The 17,723-nt window shown below is 40.7% G+C and overlaps 2 protein-coding genes across 8 annotated transcripts in view; one reads left to right on the top strand and one right to left on the bottom strand.

Annotated features, from left to right (window-relative positions):
- MRPL30 (mitochondrial ribosomal protein L30) overlaps positions 1-17,723 on the top strand; it is a 60,297-nt gene that overhangs the window by 25,988 nt on the left and 16,586 nt on the right. Inside the window, exon 1 of one of the 5 annotated variants that reach the window (XM_055242378.2) lies at positions 14,775-14,893. The exons of the other annotated variants lie outside the window; for them this stretch is intronic. The gene's annotated coding sequence lies outside the window, so the exon portion shown is untranslated. Of the gene's footprint in view, positions 1-14,774; positions 14,894-17,723 lie in introns of those variants that run through there. 5 annotated transcript variants of the gene reach the window in all.
- MITD1 (microtubule interacting and trafficking domain containing 1) lies at positions 2,391-14,716 on the bottom strand. 3 transcript variants are annotated; one of them, XM_055242368.2, is made up of 7 exons: positions 14,475-14,716; positions 7,372-7,473; positions 4,931-5,067; positions 4,764-4,850; positions 3,654-3,769; positions 2,678-2,738; positions 2,391-2,598 (listed from the first exon to the last, which is right to left on the bottom strand). In XM_055242368.2, exons 1-7 carry the CDS (start codon positions 14,698-14,700, stop codon positions 2,503-2,505), a joined length of 825 nt encoding a protein of 274 aa, XP_055098343.1. In that variant the 5' UTR covers positions 14,701-14,716; the 3' UTR covers positions 2,391-2,502. The 3 variants fall into 3 exon arrangements, with proteins under 3 accessions (XP_055098343.1, XP_055098345.1, XP_055098344.1); XM_055242370.1 differs by having other exon boundaries at positions 14,351-14,702; XM_055242369.2 differs by lacking the exon at positions 4,764-4,850 and having other exon boundaries at positions 14,475-14,711.

Genomic DNA, 17,723 nt, shown 5'->3' with positions numbered 1-17,723 from the left:
CTCAGTTCATTAAGTGGGGTTCTAAAATATATCTATATAAATTTTTCATTAATTAGCTGTGTAATACATTTAGAATTATTTCTTTATACGTTGTCAACATCATTACAGAAAAATTTCTTTATGCAGAGAAAGACAGAGGCCTTAATGTTATTTTTTCCAACCATTTGTTGAGCTCTTTCTCCACTAAATTAAAATGTCACCTTTATTATATATTAAATACTCATTCATACACATTCAATTTCTCTCTTTCAAATGTGTTTCTGGACTCTTTTATTCTATCCCACTGATTTATTTGCCCATGCCTATGCCCATACATTTTTAAGAAAATTATTGTAGCTGTGTCTTTATAGCTGGTCAAGCAAGTCTCCTGGCGTTAGTCTCTTTTGACATTTAATTTATAAATTAAGTTAGAGAGAACTGACATTAAGTCTTCCCATTCAGGAATACGATTTGTCTTTCTAGTTACCCTAATTTTCTTTTATATCCTTCCATAAAGCTTATAGTTGTTCATATAGTTCTTATACATTTCTTGATATATTTAAGCTGTACCTAGTAGGCTTCTGGTGCTCTAATTAGATCTGGGGATAGAACTCCAATATCTAGAATGGATAGCATGTCTGTAGACTCTTTTCTTTAAATATCACTGTGTCTTAGCCAGGATTTTTATAGAAGTTGGATAAAAGTTAATTGCACAGGGTTGTGGATTGCTAATTCTCCATAGTAACAGATTCATAGGCTTTAGAAATCAGAACTGTTATTTTAACATGAAGGTAAAGAGGCCTAACACATGTTCTTACCTTAATTAAGAGCTACTCCATTTCCACATGGCATCGGGTACCAGGCAAGATAAGCTAAGATACTCTGCAGAAAGGAATTTCGGATCAGGCCAACACTTGTTCAAGTGTTTTCCTGAGACCCTGAATTTCCATATGATAAAGCTTAGCAAGTTAGTTTGAGTCTAAAATTTTTCAGATTCAGTATTATCAGCACCTGAACCTGAAAATGTTAAAAAAAAAAAAATCAGGAACTGTTCTGGAAGCCCTTCCTGGCCTTTTATGCCAGCTCCATCTTGTACCTACCAGCTGTCCTACAAAAGGAAAACATAGTGTCCAAGGCTTGCCCAAGACCACTGTGTCCAACCTTGTTCCCATGTTCTCTACCTTTGGTCCTCCACGCCATTTAACTCTGTTGAATAGTCCTCAGATGTGACATTTATATGTGCACTCTCCAATACTGAACACTGGTACTATAGTTTTCCTCTTACATATGTTAGCTTAGCTGGGTTTTTTGTTTGTTTGTTTTTCTATTTTGAGATGGAGTTTTACTCTTGTTGCCCAGGCTGGAGTGCAATGGCATGATCTCTGCTCGCTGCAGCCTCTGCTCCAGGGTTCAAGCAATTCTCCTGCCTCAGCCTCCCAAGTAGCTGGAATTACAGGCATGCGCCACCACGGCCAGCTAATTTTGTATTTTTAGTAAAGACAGGGTTTCTCCATCTTGGTCAGGCTGGTCTCAAACTCCTGACCTCAGGTGATCTGCCTGCCTCCGCCTCCCAAAGTGCTGGGATTACAGGCGTGAGCCACTGTGCCCAGCCAGCATGTTCTTTGAGCTGTGGACTGCTCACTACCTCTAGCATACAACCCCTCTTCCAGCCTGTCTCCATGGAATCTATTCTGTCTCCAACCACACAACTGGCATCTGGATGAAAAGCTTACCCAGAACAGTTGATTCTAAGCTGCAAGGCTTTACATATGTGCTAGCCAAAGTGAATGAGCTGCAAAATGCATTTGGATAACTGAATGGGTTGATTTGCCTTTATGGAGTTAGGTAATATTGCACAACTGCACGAGGTAAATGTTTACCAAAGACAATTATCTTAATTGTAACAAAATTAACATTTTACTTTCCTGTTTATTAGACCCCAAGCCCATCTGTCTTTTTTTTTCCCCCTTTTTTGAGAGAGGGTCTGGCTCTGTCACCCAGGCTAGAGTGCAGGAGTGCAGTGGTACAATCTCAGCTCATTGCAGCCTCGACCTCCTAGGTTCAAGTGATCCTTCCACCTTAGCCTCCCAAGTAGCTTTTTTTTTTTTTTTTTTTTTTTTTTTTTTGCAGAAACAGGTTGCCCAAGCTCCATCTGTCTCTTTAAAAGCACTCTAATCCATGGTGTCTTTCCCTCCTGGACTCAAAACTCCCACAGGCAAAATTAAGATCTAATTCATCTTCCTAATAGATGCTTATTATTTGTTGACATGCTCCCGCAGCCAAGTAACAGAAAAGCTGATAAAATGTTTAAATTAGCTGTATTACTTGAAATAAACATTGTAAATCTACTGAGGAATATATTTACAAAAATATTTAGGATTGTTCTCACAACTGAATGATGGATCCATAAATTAGTAGAAATATAAAAGTTTATTGTTAAATTCATACATTATAAAAGTGATCTTTTAAAAAAAATCCAATATTCACTTAAAGTAGACATAATACAAATTAGGCTACTGCCCATCATATATTTTTTGTATGCTTCTTATGAAAAATGTCCACTGTTGTTTCATGACATGGTCTTAAATCAAAATCACAATATCCAAGGGAAAAACGACTCTAAGAAGAGAAGAAAAGAGTATCATTAAAAATGATACAAAAACAGTGCTACACATTTACACATAAGATTATATCCTACCTGTGGTTTCTTAAAATAATCAAGTCCCCTTCCAATCTTAATCATCCATCCATTGTTGAACCTGTTGAAATTAGTACATAGTATATTCAAGACATTTAAGTCAGACTATTAATAAAGCTGTAGTGTATTAAGTGTCAGCAAAATTTCCCCCTAACAAAGCAAACCACTTCCTCCAGTGGCATGAGTTGAATCAAACCTGAGGTTCATTATGAGCTGTGTCCACAATGAAAACAGTCATAGAAACAATCAGTTGATTTAATTACCTGATAGTTTAATCTTGAATTTCAGCTTGTTGATAAAACTTTTTCGTGTTCTGCTAACAAGTGGTGGCAAAGTGTATTCAGGGAAACTGGTGGTGTTTCAAGAGTTCCCCTACCTAGAGATGGGGAATGTGCAGGAGGAGCCCTGGACCCTGACCTCTGCTTTAACTACAGCAGCTGCATTTTCATCTGTTTTGCATATTTAGTTTGTGATTAAGTTTTTATTAAAACTGAGTGCCCTTGCTATAAACATAACCACTGTGCTAAACAAAAGTTATCACTAAAATAACCGCATATTGTTTTCTTATAGACTCAGCAAATTGTCATGCCTACTAGAATATTTAATAACCCATAAGAAGTAAAGCCACATTAAGTAAATATTAAGTTCACTAGAAAATAAATTATCCTAATATCATAACTATATATACAGTTGAGTAGATAGAAAAGTATTCTCTTTTTCTATATGACACAGAACATGTAAATATTATTCCATTAGGAAATATTAAATTCACACACAAAACACTTGGCTTACTTTGTTGAAAAGAAACCCAAGTGTTTTTTTCTTCTCAAAAGTGAAAAAGTACTAAATGGAGTTTTATTTGAATTTCAAATATTTATAGATTATTAAATATTTATACGCAAGTATATAGAACATTTTTTAAAAATTTTAAGTATATATCAACTGCATAAAAATTAAAACATTATTGTAGACTAACCTGATTTCTCGGTCATGTATTGAAGAAGAGTACTGAACTTCCAACAGCACTCCATGACTCCTGAGTGACTCTTCTATTTCTTGCAGGCCTCTACTTTGCTGCGCTTGCTCAATGCCCTGTTAATAGCAAAAATACAATTATCTGCCTCAGTTATTTTTTTTTATTTTTTATTTTTTTTGAGACAGAGTCTCACTCTGTCACCCAGGCTGGAGTGCAGTGGCGCAATCTCGGCTCACTGCAAGCTCCGCCTCCCGGGTTCACGCCATTCTCCTGCCTCAGCCTCTCTGAGTAGCTGGGACTACAGGCGCCCGCCACCACGCCTGGCTAATTTTTTGTATTTTTAGTAGAGACGGGGTTTCACCGTGGTCTCGATCTCCTGACCTCGTGATCCGCCCGCCTTGGCCTCCCAAAGTGCTGGGATTACAAGCGTGAGCCACCGCGCCCGGCCACTGCCTCAGTTATTATTACTATCCTAAATTATCCCTAAGCTATACATTCTATATCACAGGTGGATTAAGATGGAAATATTCTATAGTAGTTTCAATGTCTATTATCCCAAAGAAACAACCAAACAATGTGAGGTAGTTTAAAGAGCAATTGTTTTTATCAAAATCATCTTTTTTTCTAATGTGAACATAACTCCATCCTGTCTCCTTAAATGTAGTTTAGAATAGTTTTAGTCATCCAGGTGGAGCTGACTGCTTTTGAAATCAATCATAGAAATCATAATTATTTAGAAGCATTCCTATTTTAAGTCAAAACCAAGATAGAGATGCCCACTACCATATCATGCTACCATCCCCCAGATACAGTAATTGGTAAAGAAACAAAATTGTCCATAGTGCAGACAGTGTGATTGCCTCCTAGAATATCCAAGAGACTAAACTATTTGAATAAGCGCATTTAGCAAAGTGGCCAAATACAAAATCAGCATCCTAAAATCAATAACTTTTTTTATGACATGTTATGCATACTGTTAGATAATAAGTTAATTCCCAAGGAAATAAATCTAGCTGAAGCACTGCATCTGTGTTTTCCTTGACTGGACTACATCTTGTAACTGAATAAAGTTAATAAGTTAAGAAAGAGTAAGTGCTTTCAGGTACCTACTTCATCCAGAGAGGTGAGAAGGTGAATAGTTTTTACTTTACATGGTCTCTTAATAAGCATCTCACAAAATCGAAGAAAGTTATAGAGCTAAAAGACATTAGAATGGATTATTACTAACTTAGTACATTGAATATAATATTTCATTATATTTTAGTATGTTCACATACCTGATGAGTATGTCTAATATAAGGATCTTCTATCCAAACTTCTGTAACTGTCTCATTAAGGTATTCACGAAAAAGTGATTCATAACTGAAACCTGTTGCATTCTCTTCTATTTTAATTTGCTTGTGATATTTTCCATCTATAAAACACAGGCTTCAACAGTAAAACCAGTGACCCATTTTTTTTACACATTTTATATTTTATATATAGTGATTAATCAGCATCAGATGCATATTAATTTTTTTAACTTACTCATTCAGCAAATACTTACTGAATGCCTACTACATATCATATACATTGCAGGATGTTACACGTACAAAGGTATTTAAGGCAAACTACTCCATTAGTGATTTCTGCCTTCACAGAGGTTAGGCAAGGGGGAAAATCTAGAGGTTTCCTGGAACAGGTCCTTGAGCCAGATCCTATATACCAGGCAGTTTGTTGAAGGGAGTAGTGTATATATAAAGGTATCCAATAACTTCCTGTCACCATGGGTAGCACCACATACTAAAACTCAGTGGCTATCTGGTCCTTCTCTTCAGACTTGTCTTTTTATGTCTTGCAATCTAATAACTAACTTGAGTATTAAACATGAATGCAGGGCAGGGCACGGTGGCTCACGCCTGTAATCCCAGCATTTTGGGAGGCCAAGGTAGGTAGATGATTTGAGGTCAGGAGTTCAAGACCAGCCTGGCCAACGTGGTGAAACCCCAGCTCTACTAAAAATATAAAAAGTAGCCAGGCATGATGTCAGGTGCCTGTAGTCCCAACTACCTGGGGGGCTGAGGCAGGAGAATCACTTGAACCCAGGTGGATGTTGCAGTGAGCTGAGATCACGCTACCGCACTCCAGCCTGAGCAACAGAGCAAGACTCTGCCTCAAAAAAAACAAGAAAGAAGAAAAAACATTAATGCAGTATGATATGAAGCTTCAAAGTCTTTCTTGGCACGTGTAGAGTTTTAAACAAATTTATAGTACTTCTTGGTACTCAAACTAAAGACTGGGATGTCACAGGATCAACAGGATAGATTTATTGCTTTTGTTAATTCAAAGTGAACATTGAAAAAGTTATCAGAAACCTTTAAGGTTTTAAAAAATATGACCCCTGGCTGGGCGTGGTGGCTCACACTTGTAATCCTAGCACTTTGGGAGGCTGAGGCAGGAGGATCACCTGAGGTCAGGAGTTAGAGACCAGCCTGACCAATATGGCAAAAGCTCAACTCTACTAAAAATACAAAAATGAGCCAGGCTTGGTGGCAGGTGCCTGTAGTCCCAGCTACTTGGGAGGCTGAGACAGAAGAATTGCTTGAACCCAGGAGGCAGAGGTTGCAGTGAGCCGAGATCGCGCCACTGCACTCCAGCCTGGACGACAGAGCAAGACTCCGTCTCAAAAAAAAAAAAAAAAGTGACCCCTAATGGTAGTCCCTAAATTATATGGTAGCCCCTAAATTATACTTTACACTTTGTTTAAAAATCAGTAGTTTGGATTCTGTTCCAAATATTTCCACATAGATAATTTTGGCAACTATGCCTCATTTTTTAAGCCAAGATAGCCATATAGAGGTTAATTTAATTCCATGTACTCAAAACCACAATGCTTAAGGTACTATATTTCATCAATGTTTTGGAGTAAAATTTCATTCTAAATTTCAAACTGGGGCTAAGGAAACAATTTTATTCCCACTGAACCAAGGAGCTCAGTGGGAGGTCCCCAGGGTATGTACTGATACAGAATAGTAGGAAGAGATGGGGAAAGGGGTGTAGAAAGTATAGAGAGGAAGGAAAGCTGGGGCCTGGGGGCACTGGCTTTTGTAGGCAGCAGTACCTTTGGCTATCAAAAGCAGCAAGTATGCACTCAGGTAAGGGTGGAAATGGCCGTTTACAGACATTTGTAAACTGGATGCTTAGGAGTAGGGAACTAATAATAGGGAACAATACCTACCTGACCTCTAATCATTAGGAATGCTTAACTCCTGAGGTGTTTGATTCACAACAAAATCTGAGAGAAATCCCAGGAGTTTCTTTAGCTTCTTTCATGATTTTGGTCATTTCATAAAGGGAAATATAAATAAAAATGCACAATTTACATTCAGTATTCCTCTGTAGTATTTCTTAACATAGGGTCCACACATAAGCTTCATACGGATTTGTGAACCCCTTAAAAATGGCATGTAACATTCTCCAGTATGTATAGCTTTCATCAGATGTTCAAAGGGGTGTCTGACATTCCCACCCCCAACTAAAAACAAAAACCAAAGAAACAAACAAAAAAATTAAGAACAACTCCTGTATGGGAGTGGAAATGCAGATTAAATCCTGTAAGCTCCCAGGGACAACTGGTCCAGACCACAGAGAGCTCCTTTGGAGGTCAAGAGCCAGAAACATTGGGTGAATGGATGGTCACAGTTGTTTATGGATGCGTTTTCTAAAACAGCCTCTTTACCTTCTTTTTCTTGGTCCAAGTACTTCTTTATGTTTTCTGCTCTGTCCATGTATTTGGAAATTTTTTCTCTGAGATTACATCTCTTAGTATTATCTTTGGTACCTACAAATTTAAAAATATATATTATCAAGTATTAAAACAGTTTTTCTATTTAATTTGGGCATTATTTTCAGTTTCTCAAGTTTTCTACAAATTTCCTATCCTTTAGTAAGGTTTGCCTCAGTCCTCAAACACACAATAAGCTCAAATTTGGCTTGAACATACAAGACCTTCATATTTACATGAAGCGTGATGCAGCTTGGTTTAGGAGTGGGAACTCTTGACACTATGTCTCATCTCTGGGACACCAAATCTGGTGGGATGAAAGGTGGCTCATTACATGTCAAACTCATGTCTGAGCACTATTTTATCCTAATTACCCACAAGTTTGAAATTTTTGCGTAATTAAAAGATAGCAAAAAATATTTATCTTCCACAAAACCAGCTACTCTTTAAGACCTCCCCATTATAGTTAATGCACATTTTTCCAGCTACCACAAAAATGTTATTTTTGAATATACATGATCATAAAGTTTTACCCCAACCACCCCTCCTCCCAAGTCAGTCAATAGATCACTTCGTGTTCCTTCTCTTCTTTCCTTTCAACATCGCTTATATTTTCCATAATAATTTCATTTTTTGTTTGTTTATTTTGAGACGGAGTCTCGCTCTGTTGCCCATGCTGGAGTGCAGTGGCATGATCTCAGCTCTCTGCAACCTCCACCTCCCGGGTTCAAGCAATTCTCCTGTCTTAGCCTCCCAAGTAGCTGGGACTACAGGCGCCCACCACCACGCCTGGCTAGTTTTTGTATTTTTAGTAGACGGGGTTTCACCATGTTGGTCAGGCTGGTCTCGAAATCCTGACCTCAAGTGATCCTCCCACCTCGGCCTCCCAAAGTGCTGGGATTACAGGCATGAGCCACCGTGCCCAGCCCATTTTTGTATTTTTAATAGAGACGGGGTTTCACCATATTGATCAGGCCTCTGACCCCTGACCTCAGGTGATCCGCCCACCTTGGCCTCCCAAAGTGCTGAGATTACAGGCATGAGCCACAGTGCCCAGCCAATAATTTCATTTTAATCTCTCATTTTAAAAAACATTTTGAGTTAATTTTTTGTATTTACAGAAAAGTTGCAAAAATGGTAGATAACCTCCTTCACCTAGATTCTCCTAATGTTAACATATTACAAACCATACTACAAGTATCAGAGCTAGGAAATTAACACTGAAACAATATTAAGAACTCATCTACAAACCTTATTTGAATTTCACCAATTTTCCCACTAATGAAAGTTTGCTTTCTGGTCCAGGATCCCATATTGCATTTAGTTATGTGTCCTTAGTCTCCTCCAATCTGTGTTAGTTCCTTATCTTTCTCTGCCTTCTATGACCTTGACATTTAGGAATAATATTGGTCCGTTATTTTTGCAGAATGTCTCTCATTTTGGACAGTCCGATGTTTTCTCGTGATTAGACTTGGTTTATGCATTTTTGGCAAGAAAATCACAGAAGTGATGTGCCTTGCTCAGTGGGTACATGATGTTGATGTGTCTTACTACTGATGATATTAACTTTGACCATTTGGTAAAGGTGTAGTTCAGATTTCTCCACTGTAAAATCACTATTTTCTCTTTTGTAATTTGTAAGTACCTTATGGAAAGATATCCTGCTTCCCATCACTCTTTCTCCCACTAATTTTAGCATCTGTTGATGGTCCTTGCCTGCAACAACTATGACTGTGATGTTTGCAAAATGGTGGTTTTCTATTTCCATCATTCCTTCTCAATCTATTTATTTGATTAAATAGTATGGGCTCATGGATATTTATTTTATTCTATGAGTTATAATCCAATACTATCATTTTCCTGCTCAAATTTTATTAGCTTTGGCTTTGACATCTCCTTCAATGTTAGTTCCTGTGTCCTTCTGTCAAGCCCCCATCGCTATTATGTCCTTACATTTTGATTCAGGATTTTTTTGTTTCGTTTTGTTTTGTTGAGACAGGGTCTGGCTCTGTCGCCCAGGCTGGAGTGCAGCGGCATGATCTTGGCTCACTGCAACCTCTGCCTCCCAGGCACAAGGAATCCTCCCACCTCAGCCTCCCAAGTAGCTGAGACTATAGGCACACATTACTATGCCTGGCTAGTTTTTGTATTTCTTTTCTATTTTCTGTAGAGACGGGGTATCTTCATGTTGCCCAGGCTGGTCTCGAACTCCTGGGCTCAGGCAATCCACCTGCCTTGGCCTTTAAAAGTGCTGGGATTATAGGCATGAGCCACCATGCACAGCCACAAGATGTTTTAAACCAAACTTGTCCAACTTTTGCATATGGCCCAGAACATCTTTGAATGAGGCCCAACACAAATTCAGAAACTTTTTTTTTTTTTTTGAGATAGAGTCTCACTCTGTTGCCCAGGCTGGAGGTGCAATCTCAGCTTACTGCAACCTCTGCCTCCCAGGTTCAAGCGATTCTCCTGCCTCAGCCTCCGGGGTAGCTGGGATTATAGGCACCTGCTACCACACCCGGCTAATTTTTTGTATTTTTAGTAGAGACAGGGTTTCACCATGTTGGTCAGGCTGGTCTTGAACTCCTAACCTCAAGCAATCCACCCACCTAGGGCTCCCAAAGTGTTGGGATTACAGGCGTAAGCCACCATGCCCGGCCATTCGTAAACTTTCTTAAAACATGAGGGGTGTGTGTGTGTGTGTGTGTGTGTGTGTGTGTTAGCTCATCAGCTGTCGTTAGTGTATTTTATGTGTAGCCAAAAACAATCATTTTTCCAATATGGCCCAGGGAAGCCAAAATATTTGTTAAAACTTACCTTGTTTATTTTTTGCCCCAGCCCTGAAATACACTTTTCCAAGGAGCCTCGGTCACTTTTATTGAAGAATGGCATTTAGAAAGCAGATTCTGGGTGCCAGCTGTGTTCATTGCTACTGGGGGAGTCCCATCACTACTTCTAGACCCTCTCAGTCAATACAGCTAGGAGGTATATGTAGGCTTACTAACACATACATCTGTACATACATCTATATGTATTTGTTTCTGTCCATCCATATAAATATTAAAAACCAGGAGTTCACGCTGATAACTTTGATTCCACAGAGCTCATTCTAGCTTTCCCCCATCCCTCTCCTGCCCAAATAAAAGCAAAACACAACCTTTCCTCAATGTTGATAGGCTTTAAATTATGTAGTAGTTCAGTCTTAGTCGTTGTCCTTGATCAGCTGGCAATGTCTCACACATAGACCCATCCTTCAATCATTATGCTACAGTTTCTCAGGCTTGGACCCTTACAGCCATCTTTGATTCCCATTAACCTTACTCCCATATCTAATCATGTGCCAGTTCCCCCTCCTTATCTTAATATTGGTATCATCTCCCTGGTTCATTCAGGCCCTTATCATGTCTCATCTTTTTAAAAAGGTTTTATGTAATTTTAATTGGCACATAATAATTATACATATTAATGGGGTACAATGTAATGTTTTGATACATGTATACATTGTGTAATGATCAAATCAGGGTAATTAGCATATCTGTCATCTCAAATATTTATTGTTTCTTTGTGGTAAGAACATTGAAAATCCTTCATTCTAGCTGTGTTGAAACGTACAACACATTATTAACTATAGTCACCCTATTGTGTAATAAGACACCAGAATTTATTCCTCTTAACTGTAATTTTTTTTTTTAAGAGAGATGGGGTTTCACCATGTTGGCCAGGCTGGTCCCGAACTTCTGACCTCAAGTGATCCACCCACCTCAACCTCCCAAAGTATTGGGATTGCAGGCGTGAGCCACTGTGCCTGGCATCTAACTGTAATTTTGTACCCTTTGACCAACCTGTCCCCATTCCTCCTACCCCCTGCCCTTCCCAGCTTCTGGTAACCAGTATTCTACTCTCTACTTCTATGATACCAACTTTTTTAGATTCCACATATGAGTGAGATCATGTGGTATCTGTCTTTCTGTGTCTGGCTTATTTCACTTAACAATATCCTACAAGTTTGTCCATTTTTTATGGCTGAACAGTACTCCACTGTATATATGTACCACATTTTCTTTATTCATCTGCTGATAGACACTTGGGTTGATTCCCTATCTTAGCTATTATGAATAGTGCTGCAGTAAGCATGGGAGTACAAATATCTCTTCAACATAATGATTTCATTTCCTTTGGATATATACCCAGTAATGGGATTGATGGATCATATGGTAGTTCTCGTTTTAATTTTTTGAGGAATCTCCATACTGTTTTCTATAATGGCTATACTCACCTCTTATTTTGATTCCAGCAGGAGCTCCTTAATTGGTCTGCTTAACTTCAGTCTCTACAGGTTAATGTCTACTTTACATCCTTGCCATAATCAGTCCTTTATTCAAGAAATATTTATTGAGAACTAACAACATGCCAGGCACTGTTCTAAGTGCTGTGGATACAGCAGTTAATAAAACAGACACAATTCTCCTCTATTGTTCAAGTAGGAAGAAAGAGAACGATAAAAATAAATTGGTAAAACATGTATATTAGATTGAGATGAGTGCTATTAACTTATAGCAGAATAATGAAGGAGGACAGGGAGTGCTGGGATGGGGTTATAATTTTACACTGGAGGTCTGGGAAAGCCTCACAAAGAAAGTGGTATTTGTGTAAAGGCCTGAAATAGTAGAGAGAGTATGCCATGCAAATAAATAATCTGTGAGAAAAGAGCACATTCCTGAAAGAGACAAGCCCTGAAATGCAACTCCAATTATGTTACTCCCTCGTAAAAACCTTAAATGGTTTCTCCTTGCCTGTGGAATGAGTTAAAATCTCCTGGTAGCCAAGGCCATCCACAATGTGATCCAAGCCCCTATCTACCTTTAAAGTTTACTTCTCACTCCTCCTCTTCACACACATGCTCAACCAAACTACTTATTTCGTAAGACAGCAAAGGAATTTGAACACTCTTAGATGAATTTCTGACTTCTGAAATTCTTTTTCCTCCAAAGCCCCAAACTCCACCTCTACCTTTCCACCCTCACATGACCTTTAACTGTTTAAATCCTCATTGTGTTTATCTATAGATTTCTCTCTCCTGGCACTTATTCCCCGTATTAGCGCTATTTGCATTTTGGTTTTAACCCATCTATATCACGTCACTGTCTCTGTAACCTCTACGGGATCAGTGAAGCACACTAGAGCAGAACTGTGATTCTCCTGCTTCAGATTCCTAGTGCAGCCAAAACTTGAGCAGTGTTCCACCTGACCAACACAGTACACCATCTCTCTTTTGGGATTCAGTATACCAGAGTCATTGAGGCCTTGGGCTCCGACTGTGACGCTACCACCTCCTAGTGGCAGAACTTGAAAGCGAACAATACTTTTTATGCTGTAAAACGAGAATACCATCAACTCCTACTTGACAGGGCAATTGGTACGGATGAAACGAGATCATGCTTTTAATGTTCTCTGCAATGCCTGGCACTCAGCACTGAAACGTGATAGCTATGCTTATTGCTGTTGTTACTGTCATCATTATCATCAAATAATACCCCAGGCAAGGTAGAGTTTAGTGTTTTTTTTTTTTTTTTTTTGAGACGGAGTCTTGCTCTGTCGCCCAGGCTGGAGTGCAGTGGCGCAATCTCGGCTCACTGCAAGCTCCGCCTCCTGGGTTCACGCCATTCTCCTGCCTCAGCCTCCCGAGTAGCTGGGACTACAGGCACCCGCCACCACGCCCGGCTAATTTTTTTGTATTTTTAGTAGAGACGGGGTTTCACCATGGTCTCGATCTCCTGACCTCGTGATCCGCCCGCTTTTTTTTTTTTTTTTGAGACGGAGTCTCGCTCTATTGGCAGACTGGAGTGCAGTAGCGCGATCTCGGCTCACTGCAACCTCCGCCTCCCAGATTCAAGCAATTCTCCTGCCTCAGCCTCCCAAGTAGCTGGGACTACAGGTGCGTGCCACCATGCCCAGCTAATTTTGTATTTTCAGTAGAGATGGGGTTTCACTATGTTGGCCAGGATGGTCTTGATCTCCTGACCTCATGATCCACCCGCCTCGGCCTCCCAAAGTGCTGGGATTACAGGAGTGAGCCACCGCGCCCGGCCGGTAGAGTTTGTAGTTCTGACCAAAGCACCAACCCATAAAGGGCTCCCCTCTGCTGCCTCAAAGCTTCTGTAACACTTTAATTATAAGCTTAAGCTAGAAAGCACAGAGGGAGCTTAGTCCAGACCCGGAGTGTCGGGGGTTGGGGAGCAGGAGCTGATCTTATCAATTTAATACATAAATATTGAGTGTCTACTGTGAGCCAGGGTTGTGCTGGGTGTTAAGGAATATTTGGGTATTTCTCAACATTGAATAAGTAATAGGAAAAGTCTCACTGTCTCCTCCACAACCCTGCGCATTTCTCACACCGAACTTCATCCGTTTAAGAAAAACTTTTCTTCTCCTACCGCTACACAATTTTACTTTGGCTTGCTTTAAATGCAAATGTTTAAACAGAAAATTAAAAATAATCGTATAATAAACACCCTTATTACCCATCACCTAAATTTTTAAAATTAGCATTTTTGCTGAAATAGAGCTTCGATTTTTAAGAAACTTTTGCTTAAGGAAAATTAACTAAAGACATCATAGCATCTCTTTATACAACACTTTGGTCTGCATCTCTAAAAATTAAGGATAGTTTTCGAAAACAAAATCATATTGCCTAAGAAAATAATTTTAATGTCCCCCCAATCTATATTCAAACTTTTCTAATAGATCCAAAAATGTCTTTTAAAGTTCGTACAAACCCAGGTCCTATCAAAGCTTATATATTACATTGCGTTATATCTTATATCTCTTAAGTCTTTTAAAATCTAGACTAGTAGCCTCCCCACCTTTTCTAGAGGACATCAATCTATTAAAGATCTAAAAGAAAGCGGCCCAGTTGTCCTGTAGAATATCCCACCTTCCGTATTTAACTGCTTCTTCATGGTGTGGAAGAATCATTTTTAACTCATTCACTTCACCCCAGACACAGCAGGAACCAGCTCCTTTTCCTCAGGTCCTCCCCGCCTTGGCTCATTGCTCACCTTTCAGAACCTGCAGGAGCAGATCAATCCCCTCTTGGTAACACACCAGAGCCTGCGGATACCGCGACTCCGAATCTAGTTCTACCGCCCGCTTTAGCACAGTGGCTGCAGCTGTGCTCTGCGGATCCTGCCCCAGCCCAGACTTCGCCATAATTCGGAGAGTTCTCCTCCGCCTCAAGCCAGGATGAAGTTGAGCGGGTCTGCTGCGCTTCCGGGAAGTGGTCATGTGATACCCAGGCGCCTGCGCTCTCTTTCTAGGGACTTTACTGAGTGGGAGGGATTTCGCCGGAACAAAAATGCCTCAGTTTGCAGGTGGCGCTCACTGCGACGGCAGGCTTTGAGTGTAGCACTTGGTAGTTCTTCCTCTGCTCTGCTTCCCTTCGGTGGAAAAGTTCAGGCTGAAGGTTTAGCGGGTGCTGGTGAGTGGGGAATGAGTCGCGGAGAGTGCGGCATTCTTCGCAAGGTGTATCCGGGAACCCACTGCAGATCCTAATTGATTTTCCCTATTGCGTTCTGAGTTGGCCGGTTACGGCAACCTAAATGGGTCTGCACCTGATCCCGTCACATTGGCTCCCGTAAGGCCATTGGCCTGCAGGATCCCCCCGTTTCCCAGTTCGCAGGATCCAGGGCCACGCGGCTTTTTGTGCCCAGACTCTTGGAGCTCAAGAACGGAGCCGTCGAGGCCGGACAGCTTGGGAACGGGAATCCAAGCAGCATTTTCTGTGCTGCTGCTTTATTCATAACTTAGGGTTGCCATTGGGTATTAAGGTTGCTTTTTTTTTTTTTTAATGAAGATAGAAAATTGCCTTTATTTTTGTATTGCTTCATTTTATAATGCAAACACCCAAGAGTTGGCAGTTAGAATATTTGCCATTTTATTAAAACTGTGATTTGTTACCATTTTGATCGACACCTACCAAAAGCTGTTTGTTCTGCCCCTTTTGTCAAGAGGCAGTAATGAGGGCTGCCTACTACTTGTTAGGCACTAGGAGTTCAGAGAAGAGACACGCTTCCAGCTTTCAGAGATCTCTGGTATCTCTGCAAGAGTGATTCCATGTTTTGCATTTCAGAAGTGTTTTTCCCCCTTTGATAATTATATACATTGTCGGTTTAGAAAAATCGGTTTTTAACATTCCTGTTGCATGCATGCTTTTTGTAAAAAGACAAACTATCAGTCGGTGGGGGGGGGAAGGGGGGAGTAAAAACGCCTTTTTTCATACCCCCAGGGGTGTGTTAACGTTTTTCTGACGGTCTTCCAGAGTTTTTCTGTGATTACACACGTTCACAGACATTTAAAAAAATAGAAATGCGATCATACTTCTCCTGTGATGCCTGATATTTTCCTGTTTTACAGGAGACAGCATAATTGTTTCAGGGTCCAGGAGTTATGTGCCTAATTATTAACAGTAACTTTTACTTTATTAAAACGTATTCCTTGCCGGGCGCGGTGGCTCACGCCTGTAATCCCAGCACTTTCGGCGGCCGAGGTGGGAGGATCACGAGGTCAGGAGATCGAGACCATCCTGGCTAACACGGTGAAACCCCGTCTCTACTAAAAATACAAAAAATTAGCCGGGTGTGGTGGCGGGCGCCTGTAGTCCCAGCTACTAGGGAGGCTGAGGCAGGAGAATGGCGTGAACTCGGGAGGCAGAGCTTGCAGTGAGCCGAGATCGTGCCACTGCACTCCAGCCTGGGCGACAGGGCGAGACTCCATCTCAAAAAAATAAATAAAATAAACGTATTCCTTAAGTCAAACGTGGTGACACACACCTAGCTCCAATTACTGGGAAAACTGAGGATTGCTTGAGGCTGAGTTCAATACCAGAAACATAGCGAGACTCTGTCTCTAAAAACTTGTAACTTTTGACTATCACACCTTCAGAAGTCTGTAAGTATTTGAACTTAAGTTGTTCTGCAAAAATATATTTTGTGTCTGCTATAGGGCAGATACCGCTTTACATAGATGTTTGGGATACTTCTATGAATGTAACAGACCCAAAACAACAAAATCTTAAAAACCCTTTTCCTATGGAATTAGCATGCTATTGAATGGACATGCACTAAACAACAAAACCTAGCAGATAATTAAGTTACATCAGAAGATAAGCACAACAGAAAGAAAAGTGAAGAGGAATTGGGAGTGTTGACAGTTGGGGTATGGGTGAAAATGTTAAATGATGTGATCTGGGTAGACCTCATTGAAAAGGTGAGATTTGAACCAGAAATTGAAAAAGATAAGGAAATTAGCGATGTAAATATCAGAATCATTCCAGGAGAGGGAATAGTCAAAGGGACCATGCCTGCGTGACTAGTTCTAGATCAAACAAGGGGGGCAGCATGTCTGGTGATTGAGCGAGAGAGTAGTTGGAGATGGAGTCCTGGAGGTGGGGAAGGTTGGTAGTGCTGTACTACAAAGACATGAGAAGGTGAGGGTTAAGAATTAGAGCCGGGGGGGCCGGGCGCGGTGGCTCACGCTTGTAATCCCAGCACTTTGGGAGGCCGAGGCGGGTGGATCACGAGGTCAGGAGATCGAGACCACAGTGAAACCCCGTCTCTACTAAAAATACAAAAAATTAGCCGGGCGTGGTGGCGGGCGCCTGTAGTCCCAGCTACTTGGAGAGGCTGAGGCAGGAGAATGGCGTGAACCCGGGAGGCGGAGCTTGCAGTGAGCCGAGATCGCGCCACTGCACTCCAGCCTGGGCGACAGAGCGAGACTCCGTCTCAAAAAAAAAAAAAAAAAAAGAATTAGAGCCGGGGGTGGTGGCCCATGCTTGTAATCCTAGCACTTCGGGAGCCCAGGCAGGCCGATCACCTGAGGTCAGGAGTTCAAGACCAGCCTAGCCAACATGGCAAAACCCCGTCTCCACTAAAAATACAAAAATTAGCCCGACATGGTGGCGCGAGCCTCTGATCCCAGCTACTCAGCAGGCTGAGGCAGGATAATCGGTTGAACCTGGGAGGTGGAGGTTGCAGTGAGCCAAGATTGGGCCACTGCACTCCAGCCTGGGCGACAAAGCGAGACTCTGTCTCAAAAAAAAAAAAAAAAAAAAAGGAATTTGGTTTTCACTGTGATCGAAATGGACAAGCATTGGAGGTTTTAATTTTTTCATAAATAAACTTTATTTTTGAATAGTTTTAGATTTTCAAAGAAGTTGTGAAGATGGTACAGAGTTCCTATATATGCTACGCGGTTTCCCCCTTACATGTTTGGTATACCTGTGTACAGTTGATGAACCAATATTGATACGT

This window comes from Symphalangus syndactylus, chromosome 14 (assembly GCF_028878055.3).
Source record: "Symphalangus syndactylus isolate Jambi chromosome 14, NHGRI_mSymSyn1-v2.1_pri, whole genome shotgun sequence".
Taxonomy (NCBI): domain Eukaryota; kingdom Metazoa; phylum Chordata; class Mammalia; order Primates; family Hylobatidae; genus Symphalangus; species Symphalangus syndactylus.
The sequence above is the reverse complement of the archived record's forward strand: the minus strand, read 5'-3'. Positions and strand labels throughout refer to the sequence as shown.